The sequence below is a fragment of the Papio anubis genome, chromosome 17 (genome assembly GCF_008728515.1).
Source record: "Papio anubis isolate 15944 chromosome 17, Panubis1.0, whole genome shotgun sequence".
In the NCBI taxonomy this organism is placed as follows: domain Eukaryota; kingdom Metazoa; phylum Chordata; class Mammalia; order Primates; family Cercopithecidae; genus Papio; species Papio anubis.
In genome coordinates, this window is record NC_044992.1 from 51,573,887 (window position 1) to 51,592,832 (window position 18,946).

Genomic DNA, 18,946 nt, shown 5'->3' on the forward strand with positions numbered 1-18,946 from the left:
TCCTAATGGGGAAAACTGAGGTCAGAGAAAGGAAGGGACTTGTGTACAGCCACCTTGCTAATAAACTGCAGCCCGAGGCTAGAATCCAGGTGTCCTGCCTGCCCTGTTTTGTGTCTTCTCCGTCCACCATTATGGCCTCTTCTTCCCTGGAGCAGGAGGGTCCCATTGACATTGTTAACCTGATGAGCTATTAGCAGCCATGTTGGTTATCACTGAATCTTCAGTAAGTACAAGATCAAAAGTCTATGTGAATCTATAATTTTCTCAAAATTTAAAATTTAAAAAAAAAATTTTTTTCCAAAAAGGCATTTTCAGACTAAACAAATTTATTTGTTTGTTTATTTATTTGTCGCCCAGGCTGGAGTGCAGTGGTGCGATCTCGGCTCACTGCCTCCTGGGTTCACGCCGTTCTCCTGCCTCAGCCTCCCAAGTAGCTGGGACTACAGGCGCCCACCACCACGCCCGGCTAATTTTTTGTATTTTTAGTAGAGACGGGGTTTCACCGTGTTAGCCAGGATGATCTCAATCTCCTGACCTTGTGATCCGCCCGCCTCAGCCTCCCAAACTGCTGGGATTACAGGCGTGAGCCACTGCGCCCGGCCCAGACTAAATAAATTTTTTAAAGGAAATAAGTCCGTGTATATCCAGCAGAGACTACTTAGCACAGAATTGTCTGTGTGACTCAGTCAGGGAAGGGCAGGGCAGCTGAGACCAGCCCTAGGAGCCTGGCTTGCCTGCCCATACTCCAGACAAGCCCAGGGTCCCTTCTCAGCACCTGTAGACAGTGCAGTGCTGGCTTTGGTGGCCCAAAGGCAAGTGGAGAGAACAACAGGATGGTACAGAGGTGCTCCCTTCCAGTTCCAGTGGGATGGAGTGTGTGTTCATCCCCAGCCCCTTCACACCTATTTAAATGTAGGTAATCATGACACATATGCAGCAACTGAGAGGCACTGTTACAGCCTCAGTATCTGCACTGCACATGGCGGGCACAGGTATATCACTGTCACCAGAGGGGGGTACATAATGTGTGTGTTCCTGGCATTATAGGCCAGAGAGAAGATCCAACTGGGGCTGAGATTTCTTGTGATTTTTTTTTTTTTTTTTTTTTTTGAGACAGAGTCTCACTCTGTCGCCTAGGCTGGAGTGCAGTGGCGCAATCTCGGCTTACTGCAACCCCTGCCTCCCAGATTCAGGCGATTCTTCTGCCTCCCAAGTAGCTGGGACTAAAGATGTTCACCATCATGCCCGGCTAATTTTTGTATTTTTTTGTAGAGACAGGATTTGGCCATGTTGGTCAGACTGGTCGTGAGCTGGCCTCAGGTGATCCGCCTGCCTCGACCTCCCAAAGTGCTGGAATTACGGGTGGGAGCCGCAGTACCCAGCCTCTTGTGATGTTTTTTATGTGCTGTTTTGAAGCAGGTGTCTTCAAAGCCTATTAGGCCTATTAGCCTGCCCATCCTCAAGTTTCAAGCCCCCTAAGCAGAAACAAGACATCATTGAAGCAGAAAGGAACACGCCAGGGTTGTGAGGGGCACCCCCTTCTCCTTAAGGGTTCGGGAAGACTTATTTGTTAATTTACTGCTGAGCTACAGCACTCTTACCCTGCTCCCTGAGAACCCCTGGCCTGTACTGTTTACCCCAGAGCATGGACCATTGCAACCAAACATGGTGTGCCCAGCAGTTACCTCACTCGGCAAGGTTTGCGAAGTATACACAGATCACTTCTGTCTCTGCAAGTCTCGTGAATGTTTGCAACTTCAGGCACACTGCCAGAACCACTCAGTCCAGGTCTGACTATCCAGAACCTTCACTGTGCCTGTCTTCTCTGTTCAGAACACCAGCCCTCAGATGATTCTAAGGACCAGCAAGAACGCTTCATAAAACAGGGAAATAACTGTTCTGGTTTAAACATGTTTCCATTTAGAATCTGCCAGGCTAGAGTCCTCAAGGATTGTTGTAGGGTCAAGAAACAAAATGGGAAGGTGGGGAAAAGTAGATCGGGAGTCTGGAGACGTGGCTTCTGATCTGACCTTGGCCGCTTAACTGTGAGCCCTTGAGCAAGTCACAGAACCTCTTGGGCTTCATTTCCTTAGATATAGGATAAACCCAGAGGGTGCTTATAGGATTTCAGGGAGGCAGTGGTATGAGTTTGAAAAGTAGACAGGGAGAACATGCATATTAATTTAACCTAGAAAAGCTGATGAGTTTTGTTACAGAATTTAAAAGATGTGGAGGTGAGAGTCCACTTTATCAGGGCTGGAATTCTAGGGCATTGGGCGAGGCCCCCTCCTCAGCCTTTACCTTCCCCATTGTAGTCAAAGTAGAAGTTTTCTCTGTTGCAGGAAGTTTCGTCCTTTCCATCATCAGTTTAAATCCTTTCCTGAAATTTCTTTTCTTGGACCCAAAGATGCAAGTCCCTTTGAAGCCCTGACGACCCTGGGCAGCAGGCACCATACCAGGTGGGTCTTTCTGGTTCCTGAGTACCAAGGGCTGGTTACAGGCCAAAGTCCTCCCTATTGGGGGCCTGCTGGTCAGATTTGGGAATGGCCATGTGTTTGCTCCTTAGGCAAAGTCTATTCTGGGAATGTAGCCCAGAGAAGAGAGACTAGGAGCATTCATCCATTTTATTTTGTGTTCTTCATCCGTACTGAAGAATTTAACTTGAAGAAGAAAGGGAGGTGCCAGGGTTGTGAGGGGCACCCCTTTCTCCTTAAGAGTCCAAGAAGACTTATTTGCTAATTCACTGCAGAGCCACAGCACTCTTACCCTGTCCACCCAGAACCCCTGGCCTGCACTGTTTCCCCCAGAGCATGGACCATTGCAACTGAACATGGTGTGCTCGGCAGGGTTTACCGAGTATACACGGAGGACAATAGACCGCTTTCTCAAACTCATATTTATAGACCACCATCATCAGAGTCCCCTGAGGTCTCATTAAAAATGCAAGTTCTAACTGGGCACAACGGGTGATACCTGTAATCTCAGCACTTTGAGATGCCAAAGTGGGAGGATCACGTGAGGCCAGGAGTTTGAAACCAACTTGGGCACACAAACATAGCAAGACCCTGTCTCTACAAAAAATTTTAAAAAACGTAAAAAATTATGAGTCGGGCAGAGAGGCTCATGCCCGTAATTCCAGCACTTTGGGAGGACAAGGTGGGCAGATCACTTGAGGTCAGGAGTTTGAGGCAAGCCTTGCCAATATGGTGAAACCCCATCTCTACTAAAAATGCCAAAAAAAAAAAAAAAATTAGCTGGGCATGGTGGCGCACACCTGTAATCCCAGCTACTCGGGAGCCTGAAGCAGGAGAATTGCTTGAACCCAGCAGGCAGAGGTTGTAGTGAGCTGAGATTGTGCCACTGCACTCCAGCCTGGGCGATGGAGTGAGACCCGTTCTCAAAAAAAATTAGTCAAGCGTGATGACAAGTGCCTGTAGTCCCACCTACTCAGATGGCTAAGGCAGGACGATCATTTGAGCCCAGGAGTTCAAGGTTGCAGTAAGCTGTGGTTGTGCCACTGCACTCCAGCCTGGGTGACAGAGTGAAACCCTGATGCAGGGTCCTGAACTCCACCCCGCATCTATAGAATCAAAATCTCTGATGATGGAGCCCCAAAAGCTGCATTTTACAAGCTCCCAGGTGATTTTAGTGAATATCAAAGTTTAAACTGGTTGGGCCAAATGTCAGGAATAACTAAGGGGCAGGGCGGGAGAAAAGATCACTGCATTACGTGACTCATGGCTTGTGGGCTTGTTAATATGTCTACTCTGCAGATGTTTGAGAATTTGAACCCTCATTAACCAAAGTAGAGAAGGAGTTCAGCTCAGGTGATGGGTGAGATGCCTTCTCAGACCCTTTCTAACCTCTGGGCTATGGGGTTATAGACCAGGAGAGAATAGAGCAGACTCTTAGCCCTAGAGTTCCTGGGGCCAAGGAGGGTCTGTGGTTTCCATCTGACAAAGTGGGTCAGAAAATAGTACAAATAAGAGGGAAAAAATTAAGGGAATGTGGCATTAGATGAAGTGGGAGCAAGAAGAGAAAGAGGTGAGATTAAGTCCCAATACAAGGGATACCAAGGAGAGCCAGTCAGAAGGTGACCCAGGCTTGGCGCTGGTAGTGATGCTAGGCCTGGGATGGCCTTGAGATCACAGAGGAGCTAAGAGGCTTTAAAGGGAAGATGAAGCAATGAAGCTTTGGTATCTGCATGTGAGGAGTCTAGGCAGGGGGTTGGCCCTGGTAGGACATCAAAGTTCCAGACGTGTGTGTATGTGTGTGGAAAATCTGTGTAGGAAGAAGTGTTTAAATTTTTACATTTTTGAAATCATTATTTTAAAGTTTAAAATTTTAAAAACTTAAAAAGTTTAAAATTTGTGTTACAAATGGTTTAATGTGAAAAGTCTATATTCCACACCCAGCCTCCAGTTCTGTCCCCTCACCGGTGCAACCTTCCTCCCAGGGGTAGAGGCTGGAGGAGATCCGAGTGGTGCCTCACCCCTGCCAAATGGAGAGTGCAGCCTGGGGCAGCGTGAAAAGAAAAACCAAGTAACATCCAGCACAGTCAATACGATCAGCACAGTCAATACTATATGATTCTTTTTTTTTTTTTTTTGAGAATGAGTCTCGCACTGTTGCCTAGGCAGGTGTGCAGTGGGGTGATCTCTGCTTACTGCAACCTCCACCTCCCGGGTTTGCACGATTCTCCTCCCTCAGCTTCCCGAGTGGTTGGGATTACAGGCACACACCACCACGCCCGGCTAATTTTTTGTATTTTTAGTAGAGATGGGGTTTCACCATGTTGGCCAACTGGTCTCAAACTCCTGACCTCGTGATCCACCCACCTCAGCCTCCCAAAGTGCTGGGATTACAGGCATGAGCCACAATGCCCAGCCTATATGATTTTTTTTTTTTTTTATACTTTAAGTTCTAGGGTACATGTGCATAACGTGCAGGTTTGTTACATATGTATACTTGTGCCATGTTGGTGTGCTGCACCCATCAACTCGTCATTTACATCAGGTATAACTCCCAATGCAATCCCTCCCCCTCCCTTTTTTTTTTTTTTTTTTTTTTTTTTTTTTTTTGGGGAGCTGAGGTCTGCGGCTCTGTCGCCGGGCTGGAGTGCAGTGGCGGATCTCGACTCACTGCAAGCTCCGCCTCCCAGGTTCACATGCATTCTCCTGCCTCAGCCTCCTGAGTAGCAGGGACTACAGGTGCCACGCCACCTCGCCCAGCCTTAGTTTTTTGTATTCTTTAGTGAGGCGGGGTTTCACCCGTGTTAGCCAGGATGGTCGTCTCTGACCTCGTGATCCGCCCGTCTCGGCCTCCCAAAGTGCTGGGATTACAGGCTTGAGCCACCACGCCCGGCCTTGATTCTTTATGTAAGAAGAGGGAATGAAGGATACATATGTACTTGTGTATCTATGAACTATCTCTGAAGATAGACCACGCCTGTAATCCCAGCACTTTGAGAGGCCAAGGGGGAATGATCACTTTGAGGCCAGGAGATTGAGACCAGCCTGGGCAACATAATGAGACCACCATCTCTATTTTTATATTTTTAAAAAATCTGGCCAGACACAGTGGCTTATACCTGTAATCCCAGCACCTTGGGAGGCCAAGGCAGGTGGACCACTTGAGCCCACAAGTTTGAGACCAGCCTGAGCAACATGGTAAAACCCCACCTCTACTAAAAATACAAAAATTAGCCAGGCGTGGTGGTGCAAACCTGTAGTCTCAGCTACTCGGGAGCCTGAGGCTGGGGAATTACTTAAGCATGGGAAGCAGAGGTTGCAGTGAGCCAAGGTAGTACCTCTGCACAACAGCCTGGGTGACAGAGTGAGACCCTGTCTCAAAAAAAAAAAAAAAAAAATTTGTGTTCCCTTTTATGGCTGCAGGGTATTCCATTATTCTATTATGTGGAATGTATTTACTGTATTTTATTTAACCAGTCTGTTATTCATGGATGCTTAGATTAGCTCCAATGAAAATCATGTTCAGAGTAAATTTGCAATTTTGAACAATTGTATTTGTGGAGTAAATTCCTAAAGATAGAATTGGGTCAAAAGATATATGCATTTATAATTTTGATAAATTCAGCCAAATGGCTTTTCATGGAGGAGATACCAACTTATATGTTACCTGCACTGCATGAGAGAGGCTGTTTCCCATCCCCTCGCCTCATGCTGTGACTGGCAGATATGTTGACCTCCAGTATAACAGATTAAAAACTGTATCTCAGTATAATTATAATTTTTGTTTTTTCTTACTATGAATGAGGCTAAGTATGTTTGCGTATGTTTGGTTGTCTGAGTCTCTTTTTATGTGAACCTTCTTTATATACTTTGCCCATTTTTTATTGGGGTTATTGATCACTTTAATGATTTGTAAAGAGCCCTTCTCCTATTAGAAAAATGAGCTCTTTGTCATTAGTTGTAAATATTTTCTTTTCTCTGCTCACTGTAACCTCCACCTCCCAGGCTCAGGCGATCCTCCCATCTCAGCCTCCCAAGTAACTGGGACTACAGTTGCACACCACCACACCTGGCTAATTTTTATATTTTTTGTAGAGGTAGGGTTTCACCATGTTGCCCAGGCTGGTCTCGAACTCCTGGGCCCAAGCGATCCTCCCGCCTTGACTTCCCAAAATGCAGGGATTCTAAGCGTCAGCCACCGTACCTGGCAGTTGTAAATAAATCAATATATATATTTTTCTTTTTTTCTAAGCCTCCCTGAGCAGAGAAATTGTAAATACTTTTAAAAGACAACAAAACCCCAAGTTTGTGGTTTGTCTTTTAACTTTGCTGTATTAGTCCATTTTCATACTGCTATACAGACCTGTTTGAGACTGGATAATTTGTAAAGGAAAGAGGTTTAATAGACTCACAGTTCAGCATGGCTGGGGAGGCCTCAGGAAACTTACAATCATGGTGGAAGGCAAAGGGGAAGCAAGGCACCTTCTGCACAAGGTGGCAGGAAGGAGAAGTGCTGAGCGAAGCGGAAAGAGCCCCTTATAAAACCATCACATCTCATGAGAACTAAGTATCACGAGAACAGCATGGGGGAAACCACCCCCATGATTCAGTTACCTCCACCTGATCTCTCCGTTGACACTTGGGGATTATAGGGGTTACATTCAATATGAGATTTGAGTGGGGACACAAAGCCTAACCATATCATTTGCTAATGATTCTTTGCCATGCATACATATTTTAAAGTTGTATATAGTTGAATTTATGAGTTTTTCTGTATATCGTCTGGGTTTTATGTCATACTTAGGAAGTCTTTAAAAGGAGTGTTTTGGACTTGCCGAGTTTGCTGGATAGCCAGATAGAAATGCCCTTTAGTGGCCGGGCACGGTGGCTCAAGCCTGTAATCCTAGCACTTTGGGAGGCCGAGACGGGCAGATCACGAGGTCAGGAGATCGAGACCATCCTAGCTAACACGGTGAAACCCCGTCTCTACTAAAAAATACAAAAAAAAAAACTAGCCGGGCGAGGTGGCAGGCGCCTGTGGTCCCAGCTGCTCGGGAGGCTGAGACAGGAGAATGGCGTGAACCCAGGAGGCAGAGCTTGCAGTGAGCCAAGATCCGGCCACTGCACTCCAGCCTGGGCAGCAGAGCGAGACTCCGTCTCAAAAAAAAAAAAAAAAAAGAGAGAAAGAAATGCCCTTTAGTTGTTAGAAATATGGGGCTGATATTCAGATAAGAAGTCAGGTTTGGCCGGATGTTGTGGCTCAGTCCGTAATCCCAGCATTTTGGGAGGCTGAGGCGGGCGGATCACCTGAGGTCAGGAGTTTGAGATCAGCCTGGCCAATGTGGCGAAACCGTGTCTCTACTAAAAATGCAAAGAAAAGAAAATTAGCTGGGGGTGGTGGTGTGTGCCTGTAATCCCAGCTATTTGGGAGGCTGAGACAAGAGACTTGAACCCAGGAGGTGGAGGTTGCAGTGAGCTGAAATTGTGCTGCTGCACTCCAGCCTGGGGGTGACAGAGCAGGACTCCGTCTAAAAAAAAAAAGTCAGGCTTGAGGAAGGTTTGAAAGTCCTAGTGGACAGTGAGGACAACTGTGAGAGACACAAGGCAGCATGAGGGAAGGGACAGACTGAACCAAGCTGGGGAGACATTCAGGGTGGAAAAGAAGAGCAGTCCCTTCACTGTGGTTGAGACCTTTTCCCTTTCGTCTTTCAGGTCTCATGAATGTGGGTGTAGGTTTGAGCACAGAGTTGGAATTCCTACAAGGGATTCTTGCTGCTGCTATCACCACCCCATCCTCACCTGTGGTTTAAGAGGACGGAGATGGCCGGGAGCAGTGGCTCACGCCTGTAATCCAAGCACTTTGGGAGGCCAAGGCAGGCAGATCACCTGAGGTCAGGAGTTTGAGACCAGCCTGGCCAACATGGTGAAACCCCATCTATACTGAAAATACAAAAATTAGCTGGGCGTGGTGGTGTGTGCCTGTAATCCCAGCTATTCGGGAGGCTGAGGCAGGAGAATGGCTTGAGCCCAGGAGGCGAAGGTTGCAGTGAGCCAAGATTACACCATTGCACTCCAGCCTGGGTGACTAAGCTAGACTCTGTCTAAAAAAAAAAAAAAAAAAGAGAAGGACAGAAATAAGACAGGCTGCCCACAGGGAGGTCTCCAGATGTCTTCTTCCTTGTTCCTCTCTTGCCATTCTTAGATGATTGGTACCAAGCTCAGGGAAGGCCCACCTTCCGGTGCCTGCCCAGCCCCTTGACCGTCTCAGTCCTTCCCCTCTTTGACCTAGGCTCCAGGCCCTAAGTAGTGGCTCCTCCCCCAAGGGCCCCAGCAGTAACCACTTTGCTGCACTATGTACCCTCCCCAGAGAATCCAAGGATGGAGAGCCAAGCCTGCGATCAGCTGCCCGCACCATGCCCAGGAGGAAGAAAGGCTACTGCGAGTGCTGCCAAGAGGCCTTCGAGGAGCTCCATGTGGTGAGCCCCTTCCCCACTAAGCAGCTGCTCCCAGAGTGCCTTGAGGGATCCTGCTCACTGGGGATGAGTCCTTCCTGTGCAATCTCCACGCTGCTGTGGCTGTGTCCTCCAGGGCCATGGCATGGGCTGGGAGGTTAGCTTCCATGTCCCCCTCCCCTCAGGCCTCATGTAATGCCCTGTCCTCCTCTCGCCCCCCGGCAGCATCTTCAGAGTGCCCAGCACCAGGGCTTTGCCCTAGAAGCTCATCCATATGCAGAAGTGGACAGGATCATTGCCCAGCTCAGCCACAGCTTTGTAGACATCCCTTTCCAGGCCGGCCTCCCCAGGTGAGTGCCATGCTGGCAGGCATAACTGCGTCTGCACTCCTCTGTTGCCCTCTGGGTGGGAAGAGACCCTCAGGTTGGTGGCTGCTGGGACCAGACTGTGATGTTTTCCTCTTTTCTCACCTTCCTTTCCCCTCATCCTCAGTCCTGTTTGTTTTGGGGGTGGCCAAAAAAAAATTAAAAGGCCTCCATTTGTGGCCTCAGTTGATGAAGACTAGACCCAGACCAGACTGTGGCTCCCTTCCTACCCCACGGGCTTTGATGTGGATGATAAGCAATTCTGGCCAGGGAGCAGGGGGGTAGTTCTCGGGCCTCTCCTAGATAGGTGAAGAGTAAAGTCTTTCTCCCTCTGTAGAAGTCACCACCAGAAGGAAGGACTGCATGGGGTTTGGTGGGAATTCCAGGGCCCTCTGAGCTCCGCTTCCCCTTGCTGCCAGCAAGGCAGACCCTCTCCCATCTGGAGCTATGGCTTCACCTCTCACCCCAAATCTCCACCTCAAGCTCAACTCGCACAGCCAGGAACTGCACTGCTTTCGTCAGCTGCCAAAGGGCACAGCCTCCTCTGTGAAGTCATGAAATGGAATAGCCTCTAACGTATTCCTCTGGCCAGCCCCAACCACAGGCCACAGAGCCAAGAGAAGTGCACACAGTGCTAACTGCTGCGGCAGGTTCAGACCCAAACAGGAGGACTTTCACACAGGGCCTCAGAGAAGGCAGCCATCTTGGCACATGAACCGCCAGCTGTGGCGGCTCTCCCTGTGCCCTCAGCCCTGGCCCAGGCCTGCTGTGAAGTTGAAACCTGCAGCTCACTGGGTGTTTCTGTCTCAACAGGTGGTCAGGTTCCCCAGCTTCTGACTGTGACCCTCTCTGTCCTAAGACTCTGCACCCCCGCCAGCCCTCCTATCCCAGGGCAGCATCTCCCAGGATAAGGAAGGAAGACAGCTGCCAGGTGTCAGGTGTCCCAAAGCAGGATGGGACAGTGAACAGCACGCAGGCACCAGCTGAACATGCAGGGACTGGACCTATAGCAAGCTGCCAGGACCTGAGGGGGTTAGTTGATGTGTTTATGGACACCCCAGAGACACCGGTGTCTAGGAACCCTGCTTGCCAACGCCTGCTGCCTAGCTCTGGTTTTATGGAACTCTCCTCTGGCCTAGACCTGGCACTTGTTGGCCACAAGCGCAAGGTTCAGTTCCCCAGTGGCAATGCTGAGAAGAGAGTGGGGGCCTCTTGGCCACAGGCTTCATTTTTTGTCCCAATAGCACCCAACCCCTGTGGCACCAGGACAACCGGTGGCAAGCATCTTCCCTGTCTTCCCCTTCCAGGCCATGAGTCCAGGCTCCTCACCTCCCTCCAGCCCTTGTGCCACTCACAGACCTGCCTCTCTCTCCCAGACCCCTTCCCCTGGCAGCCCACAGAGAGACCGGGAGAGTTCTGGGCCACACAGCCCCACTGGCCGGGGGAAGGATGGCCCCCCGGGCCTGAGGATTCTGAGTGTGCAACCCCTGGCCCTGTATCCCAGGAGGCTGGCCAGCTCCCCAGCTGCCCCACAGCTCCAGGCTGGCCATCAGCCCCCCTGCACTCAGCTACCAGTGTGCAGCCCTCAGGAGCACCTGCAGAGAGCAGGTCTACCTCCCTCCTGCAGCCCCTGCCAGCCAGTGCAGGAGCCAGCTGTTCCTGATGCCTCTGGGCCCCCCAGCCTTTCCAGGTGCCCTGTCGCCCTGTCTCCCAGCCCTGGTCCCAACCCCAGCCCCAGCCCCAGCCCCATGCCGGCAGAGAGCTGCTCCTATGAGTCCCCAAGGTGCTTGGCTCTTCACGGAGCCAGGCAGCTCCAGATTGAAGGGCCACAGATACAATTTATTCCCCTGCTGCGTGTTGCACACCCGGCCAGGGCTGATCAGGACGCAGGAGGGGCAGAGCCCCAGGACTTCCCCAAAAGAGCCAGAAGGGGGCCCAGGCCTGGCCTTTGAAGTCCAGCAAGCAGCTGTCACGCTCGGCTCCATGGAGCCAACAGAGCCAGCCCTCCCACTGGCCAGGTCTTTGGGAGAGAATCTGGACTGGGGGCTGCCCTCTCCTACCCCTGCCTCCTGCCATATTCCTGACCAGGCAGAGTCCACAGTGGGCTTGCCCAGCTGAGACTGGCCACCCACGCCAGGAGACAGAGGCAAAGTTGGCATGGGGAGGGACCACAAAGGAGCTGGGGCAGCAGGAGTCCTGGCCTGGCTTCCTGGCCCTCCGCAGGCCCTTGCCTCTCTGCAGAGCCGCGGGTTAGCTGTTGGTGTGCTCCACCCCCAAGCCCGACCTCCTTTCCCACGAGCATGTGGCCGCTCCTGCTTTCCGAAATGCCTGTGTTTATCCCCTCCCCCAGCCCCCCACGCTCCTGCACACAGATCCTCAGGAACATATGAAGCAGAGGAGGGGCTCGAGCTGCGCCACTCACAGAGCTCCCTCCCCCAGGCACTTAGTTGGGGCCCAGCACTGACCTTTCCCCTGAGCCCAGGATGTGGCCAGAGCCCCCTCTGGGACCCCTCTTGGCCCTTCTCTGCCTCCTCAGCTTGAGCTGCCTGCCCGGAGTTCGGCTGTTCCGGGGCCAGTGTGTCACCTGCCAACTTCCACATCACCCTCCTCCCTCGGTCCCTCCTCTCCTTCCCCAAGGACCTCCCCCCATTTCTGGCAGCCAAGCCATTAATCTAGAGACAGAAATGGGTTTGCTATCGATTCTCTGGCCACTTTTTCTTTCATTATAATTTGTACTGTGGTTCTTCTCACCCTTCTCTGTGTCCGTGGGTTTGTCTCTTTAAATGTTGAAGCTCCCGGAAGCCTGGTGCTATTCTGTATCTCCTTTCAAAGGAAGAAGAGGGGACCCAGCTGTGGGTGAGGACTCAAGTTATTAGTTTGGAAATAGAGCAACTTTGTGTACAGTCCACCTTAGAGGTCATGTTACCCCCTTCCTGTTAAATTTTACAATTAATTTTGGTTCAGGAAATGTAAATAAATTTGTTAATAACAAATAGCAAAGAGATGGGGCTGGAATGCCATATGTCAGTCCTTGATCTGCCCTCCAGTGACCCAAGGCAGGGCTGCGGGCCAGGAGCGATGGACAGAATCACTAGATGGTGGGATGGGACCTCCTGCAAGTCACACACGTGTGAGTGCCACAACCCTCCTGCCGGCCTTGCCCAAGGGCTAAGGGCTCCAGGGAGCAGGGCTGCCTCTGTCCCTGCCCAGCCTCCTTTACCTAGTCTCATCTGGTCACTTACTTGGCTCTGTTGCCTAGGGAGTGGTTGCCAGCAGAGGACGTGCCCCTTCATCCCTCCCAAGAAAACTCCTTTGCCCTGACGGAGATTCCTGCTAAGGGCTCAGTCCTCTTCCCTGAAGCCAGACTGTGGTTTATGTCTGGGTGCTGCTGGGTTCATCCCTTTCCTTTTGTGACATGGAGTTGCCTCATTCCCCATGACACCACCCCTCTGCATGAGGAAGTTTCCCCTCACCCCTGTCTCAGACTTTGATACCTTTACCTGCTGCTCACACAAAGCGCGTGGTGCTGGGTTCGGGTGCCCTCATTGTCAGCTGCCCAGGACCCATTCCCCAAACCTCACATCCGGGTACTCTTGCCTTCCCCTCCTATCTCAATGATCATGACCTTGGACATCTCTGCCAGGCCAAACCCCAAGGCTGGAACGCTCTTCAGCCATTTCTCCATTGCGGCTTCCTGGCTGTAGATTCAGGTTAGAGGTGAACCCAGAATACCTGAGACGTGACCCAGGACGGATGGGTGCTGCTGGATGTGAATGAGGTCCCGCAGTGGCTCCTTGGCGTGAGCACTGCTCAGACTCCTTTCCACTGCAGCCCCCTTTCCACATCCCCCTCCCGCACCAGATGACTTTGACCCAGACCCAGTGGACACTGCTTCATCTTGCAGTCAGTCCCTTTTCAACATGTTTCTGTTTCTTTCTGAAGAGGTGTCCTCCCTCCATAAGTCACGCTGTCTGTCCCTGGCCCTCCAGCCCACCTAGCCAACCACCCTTGTTGGTTTCCTTCTCAGACTTGCCACCTCTCCCTTCTGCCCCAAAATGCCATGCTCCTCTCCTGGAAACCACTTTAGTTGATTCAGTAAATCAACTTCAAATACTTGAAGACTCCCACCTTCTGTTCTCTGGCTCCTTCCTGCAGTCTATACCTACCGCCTCCTCTTCACCTCCTTCCCTTCCACACTTCCTTCCTGGGTAGCTCTGCCTGAAGCATTCCACTAGGATCATCTATTCCAAGGTCATGGACAGGCTACTGATGACCAAAGTTGGTTCCTTTTCTCCTTTCTTTCCTCCTTGAAGCCTGGCTCCCTTGGTCCCAGCAGCCCCTCAGTGGCCTGGCTCTCCTGTCCCCCTGCCCTTCCTCACCATTGCCCATTCCCTCGTTCGTTCATTCAGCACAGGCCTTGCTGTCTGCCCCGAGTCAGCTCCGAGACACCTGAAGAGCCCTCCAGCCCTAACTGCTTTCCTCAGACTAGGTCCTGAGGCCTTTGTTCTTGCCTCTTCTTGCTGAGCCTTTCACTTCTAGGCAGATGTGGCCAATTGGTAGCTGCACCCCAACTTCCTTCTGCTGGGTGGAATGCAGGAGCTAGCTGTCCCCAACTCACACTGTGACCTCAGAAAAATGCCTCTATTACTCGGGCCTCAGTTTCCTCGTCTGTAAGGGGCTCAGATGAGATTATTTCAGGGCCCTTTCCTATAATAAAATACTGTGACCACCAGCAAATCTTTTATGTCCTTCCCTGTCCTGCCACCAGCAGGAATGCTACAAACCTGAGAATTCCTCCTCATCCTGGACCTTGGCTCCCCTTCCCAGGGGAGTTTCAGCTGTGCCCAGCTCAAACTGTTTTCTTGATCTAAAAAATGGAGGTAATCTCAGCTGGACACAGTGGCTCACGCCTGGAATCCCAGCACTTTGGGAGGCCGAGGTGGGTGGATCATTTGAGGTCAGGAGTTCGAGACCAGCCTGGCCAACATAGTGAAACCGCATCTCTACTAAAAATACAAAGCTGGGCGTGGTGGTGCGCCTTTCGCTCCGGAGGCTGAGGCAGGAGAATCGCTTGAACTCGGGAGGCAGAGGTTGCAGTGAGCCGAGATTGCACCACTGCACTTCAGCCTGGGCAACAGGGTGAGACTTTGTCTCAAAAATAAATAAATACATAAATACATACATACAAAAAATGGAGGTAATCATAGTTGCTACCTTGCTAGGAGTCACAAGAATGAAATCAGATATGTTTGTGAGGTATGTGGCACAGAGCTTGGCACACTGTCTCAATAAATAACATATTACCACAGGCACACATGCCTGTGAGGCCTCCTTCCGAAACTTACATAAAGCTTATTCTCACTAATTCCCACCTAGCAGTGTCCCTTGGTAACTGGCGTCCTCATCTCGGGTGTGCGTTTGTGGATGAAGCTGCTGAGGGACACTGTGAGACCCCCTGTCCCAGGCCCCCTCCCAAGGACCATCTCTCCTCAGCTCCAGGAGGATCCCTTGCGTGGAAGAGAAGTGGCAGTTGGGCCCTTATGGGTGTGACTGTGTGCCCCACAAACCTCCCAAAGGATGACTGTGCCTGGGATCCTGGTGCCCCAGGTGCCCCCAACTCCTCCCTTGGTGAAGCCTGAGAGCTTCAGAGATTAAAAGAGGGGCCACTTGGACACCTGAGAGGGAGGAGCATGAGGTTTCCCAGGAGAGCTATGCAGATGAGAAGAACGGTCCTTGGATCCTGGGCTGGCATCTGAGAGGAAGCAGGATGAACTTCTGTCCAAATGTTGGGCGCTTCCCCTGCTGCCACCCCTCACATCACAACATCAGGCATAGGTTCTCTCTGCACTGGGTAGAGAGAGGACACCAAGGCCCCCAAGCCGTAGAGAGGCCTGGTGTCCTGGGCAAGGGCCAGGGAGCCGGTTTGCTCCTCGGCACCTTGGACGGTGCGAGCCCTGGGTGACTGAGCCCCTTTCATGCACCAGACGCTGCTCCAAGCACGGGCAGCTCAACCATCATCCCCGAGAGGAGCACTGTGAGTGGGGCTGGTTTTCTAACCCCTGCATCATGGATGAGGAAACCAAGGCCCAGAGAGGCCAGCGGGCTTGCTTAAGGTCACACAGCCAGTTCATGGGGGAGGCAGGATTGGGACCCCAGCCCAGAGCCCTGAATCCTGCCCCCTTGACTAGCATGGTCTGTGCTGCAGGCCTTAAGGCTGGGCACCAGGCCTGGACGGCCTCCACTGGCAGGAATCACTGCCCATGGTATCACCCCAGGGCTGGAGGCAACCAGCACCCCTCCCTTACCTGAAGTTGTGGAGACAAGGTCTTGGCCCTGCATCCCCAACTTGGCCCTTGTGCATGAAAATTTGAGAGAATCAGCTGAAGGGCTAGAAGAGTGGCAGAAGGAAGGAGGCCCCGGCCTCCTAGGGGAGGGGCTTCCTAAGGGAGGCCAGACCCCAACCTCTCAGGACCCCACAGCTCCCTCAGGAAGAGCAACCCCAAGGGTGGCATCAGGGCAGCAGAAACAGTGGCCCCACCCTCAAAGGATGGGCGTAAGGACTGAAGGAGCCAGCCATAGCTGTGGAGTTGGGGTGGGGCCCCCCAGGGAACCCTGTGTTTGAGGGGGAGACACAGGCCTGCCCCGATCTAAGCAGAAAACAGCCCTTGCTATCAGGATCAGGTCTGATGAGGAAGACAAGCCCTGCTCTTCTGAAGTCCCAGTCTGATGAGGGACCACCAATGAGAAGACAGCCCTGACCTCAGGAAGGAAGGTGGGTGAGAGAACATGAAGCAAGCTTTCTGTGTGGGGAGCCCACGGCTCCTAAGAGAGCTGAGGCAAGCATAAGACAGGGGAGGTGGAACCTCAGGGACTGGGGACTGTGCTCAAGGGAGAAGCAAGAGGTCTAACCAAGGCCGGGTGCCGGGGCTCACAGATGTAATCTAATCCCAGCACTTTGGGAGGCTGAGGCTGTAGGATCACTTGAGTCCAAGAGTTCGAGACTGACCTGGGCAGCATAAAAAGACCCCCATCTCAGGCCGGGCGCGGTGGCTCAAGCCTGTAATCCCAGCACTTTGGGAGGCCGAGGCGGGCGGATCACGAGGTCAGGAGATCGAGACCATCCTGGCTAATAGGGTGAAACCCCGTCTCTACTAAAAATACAAAAAACTAGCCGGGCGAGGTGGTGGACGCCTGTAGTCCCAGCTACTCGGGAGGCTGAGGCAGGAGAATGGCGTAAACTCGGGAGGCGGAGCTTGCAGTGAGCTGAGATCCGGCCACTGCACTCCAGCCTGGGCGACAGAGCGAGACTCCGTCTCAAAAAAAAAAAAAAAAAAAAAAAAGACCCCCATCTCTACAAAAAAAAAAAAATTTGTTAGCCAAGCATTGGCCTCATGCCTGTAATCCCAGCACTTTGGGAGGCTGCAGTGAGTGGGTCTCTTGAGTCCAGGAGTTGAGACCAGCCAGGACAACATGATGAAACCCAATCTCTACAAAAAATACAAAAGTGCTGGGCATGGTGGCTCACACCTGTAATCCCAGCACTTTGGGAGGCCAAAGTGGGCAGATCACTTGAGGTCAGGAGTTCAAGACCAGTCTGGCCAACATGGTGAAACCCCGTCTCTACTAAAAATACAAAAATTAGCTGGATGTGGTGGTGCACACCTGTAATCCCAGCTACTCAAGAGGCTGAGGCAGGAGAATGCTGGAACCCGGTGGGAGGAGGAGGTTGCAGTGAGCCAAGATCACACCATTGCACTCCAGCCTGGGCAACAGAACAAGACTCCATCTCAAAAACAAAAACAAAAAAGCCAAGCTTGGTGACGCCACCTAGTCCCTGCTATTCGGGAGGCTGAGGCAGGAGATCACTTGAGCCCAAGAGGTCAAGGTTACAGGAAGCTATGATTGTGCCACTAGTTCTCCAGCCTGGGCAACAGAGAGAGACCCTCAAAAAATTAAAAAATAAGGTCTATCGCCTGCAATCCCAGCACTTTGGGAGGCTGAAGCAGGCAGACTGCTTGAGGCCAGGAGTTTGAGAACAGCCTGGCCAACATGGTGAAACCCCATCTCTACTAAAAATACAAAAGTTAGTCAGGCATGGTGGTGCACACCTGTAATCCCAGCTGCTTGGGAGGCTAAGGCAGGAGAGTCACTTGAAGGAGAAGGAGTGAGCCGAGATTGTGCCACTGCACTCCAGCCTGAGCAACAGAGTGAGATTCCATCTCAAAAAAAAAAAAAAAGGCTGGGTGCAGTGGGCTCATGCCTGTAATCCCAGCACTTTAGGAGGCCGAGGTGGGCAGATCACCTGAGGTCAGGAGTTCGAGACCAGCCTGACCAACATGGAGAAACCCCATCTCTACTAAAAATACAAAATTAACTGGGCATGGTGGCACATGCCTGTAATCCCAGCTACTTGGGAGGCTGAGGCAGGAGAATCGCTCAAACCTTGAAGGTAGAAGTTGCAGTGAGCCGAGATTGTGCCACTGCACTCCAGCCTGAGCAACAAGAGTGAGATTCCATCTCAAAAAAAAAAAAAAAGGCTGGGTGCAGTGGGCTCATGCCTGTAATCCCAGCACTTTAGGAGGCCGAGGTGGGCAGATCACCTGAGGTCAGGAGGTTGAGAACAGCCTGCTTAACATGGTGAGATCCCATCTCTACTAAAAATACAAAAAGTAGCCGGGTATGGTGACACACGCCTGTTGTCCTAGCTACTCAGGAGGCTGAGGCAAGAGAATCACTTGACCCCAGAGATGGAGGTTGAAGTGAGCTGAGATCTCGCCACTTTACTCCAGCCTGGGCGACAGAGCAACACTCTCCAAAAGAAAAAAATATATAGTAAGTTCTGGCCAGGCGCGGTGGCTCATGCCTGTAATCCCAGCACTTTGGGAGGCCAAGGCGGGCGGATCACGAGGTCAGGAGATCGAGACCATCCTGGCTAACATGTGAAACCCCGTTGCTACTAAAAATACAAAAAAAAATGAGGCAGGGTGGTGGGCACCTGTAGTCCCAGCTACTCAGGTGGCTGAGGCAGGAGAATGGTGTGAACCTGAGAGGCGGAGCTTGCAGTCAGCCGAAATCGCATCACTGCACTCCAGCCTGGGCAACAGAGGGAAACTCCGTCTCAAAACAAAACAAAACAAAAAGTAGTAAATTCTGGCCAGATCTGCTGGGAGTCAGGGAACCCAGGAATATAAGTGGCTACCGGGGCCAGGGAGCCATATGACTTAGTCCCCACTGGAACTAGCCCAGGGTGCCACCAGGGAGAGTCACTCTTAGGGCTCATCAGGTCTCCCCAACACGAATTCTAGGGTCCCAGGGCCACCGATGTGGTAGGAACATGCCTCTGGTGAAGAGACCTGGACCACAGATTGGGCTTACTCTATGGTCTTGAACATGTCGGAGGACCCAGAATCTCCCAGCCCCGGGCCCCCACTGTGAAATGACAAACCTCACCCAGCCTACTGAGGGGCACTCCTGATCAGAACTTGCTGATGTGGCCCTGGGACATAGGCAGGCTGGAGCAGACAGCCACTTTCGTGTCTGGGGTGTGTGGTGAGGGTGCAAGGGACCAGATATACCAGTCCTCTCTGGTCCCAAATGGAGGGCAGAGGTGGAAGTAGGACTAGGGGTGGCTAAGAGGAGTGAGGCCCTAGAGTAGGGG

At 51.7% G+C, this 18,946-nt stretch overlaps 1 protein-coding gene and 1 pseudogene across 5 annotated transcripts in view; both read left to right on the forward strand.

Annotated features, from left to right (window-relative positions):
- The window catches only part of DBF4B (DBF4 zinc finger B), a 42,567-nt gene extending 30,284 nt beyond the window's left edge, over positions 1-12,283 (forward strand). The window contains exons 10-13 of one of the 4 annotated variants that reach the window (XM_017950806.3): positions 2,343-2,459; positions 8,839-8,947; positions 9,149-9,273; positions 9,626-10,892. In XM_017950806.3, coding sequence (XP_017806295.1) covers positions 2,343-2,459; positions 8,839-8,947; positions 9,149-9,273; positions 9,626-9,863 — 589 coding nt within the window. In that variant the 3' untranslated portion in view covers positions 9,864-10,892. Of the gene's footprint in view, positions 1-2,342; positions 2,460-8,838; positions 8,948-9,148; positions 9,274-9,625 lie in introns of all 4 variants that reach the window. The other 3 variants (XM_031657636.1, XM_009190816.4, XM_017950805.3) reach the window with 3 other exon arrangements.
- On the forward strand, positions 12,278-14,015 carry LOC103878874 (annotated as a pseudogene). Its single transcript, XR_002517840.2, has one exon. The product of XR_002517840.2 is annotated as a protein DBF4 homolog B pseudogene (transcript).
- Positions 14,016-18,946: the final 4,931 nt, after the last annotated feature.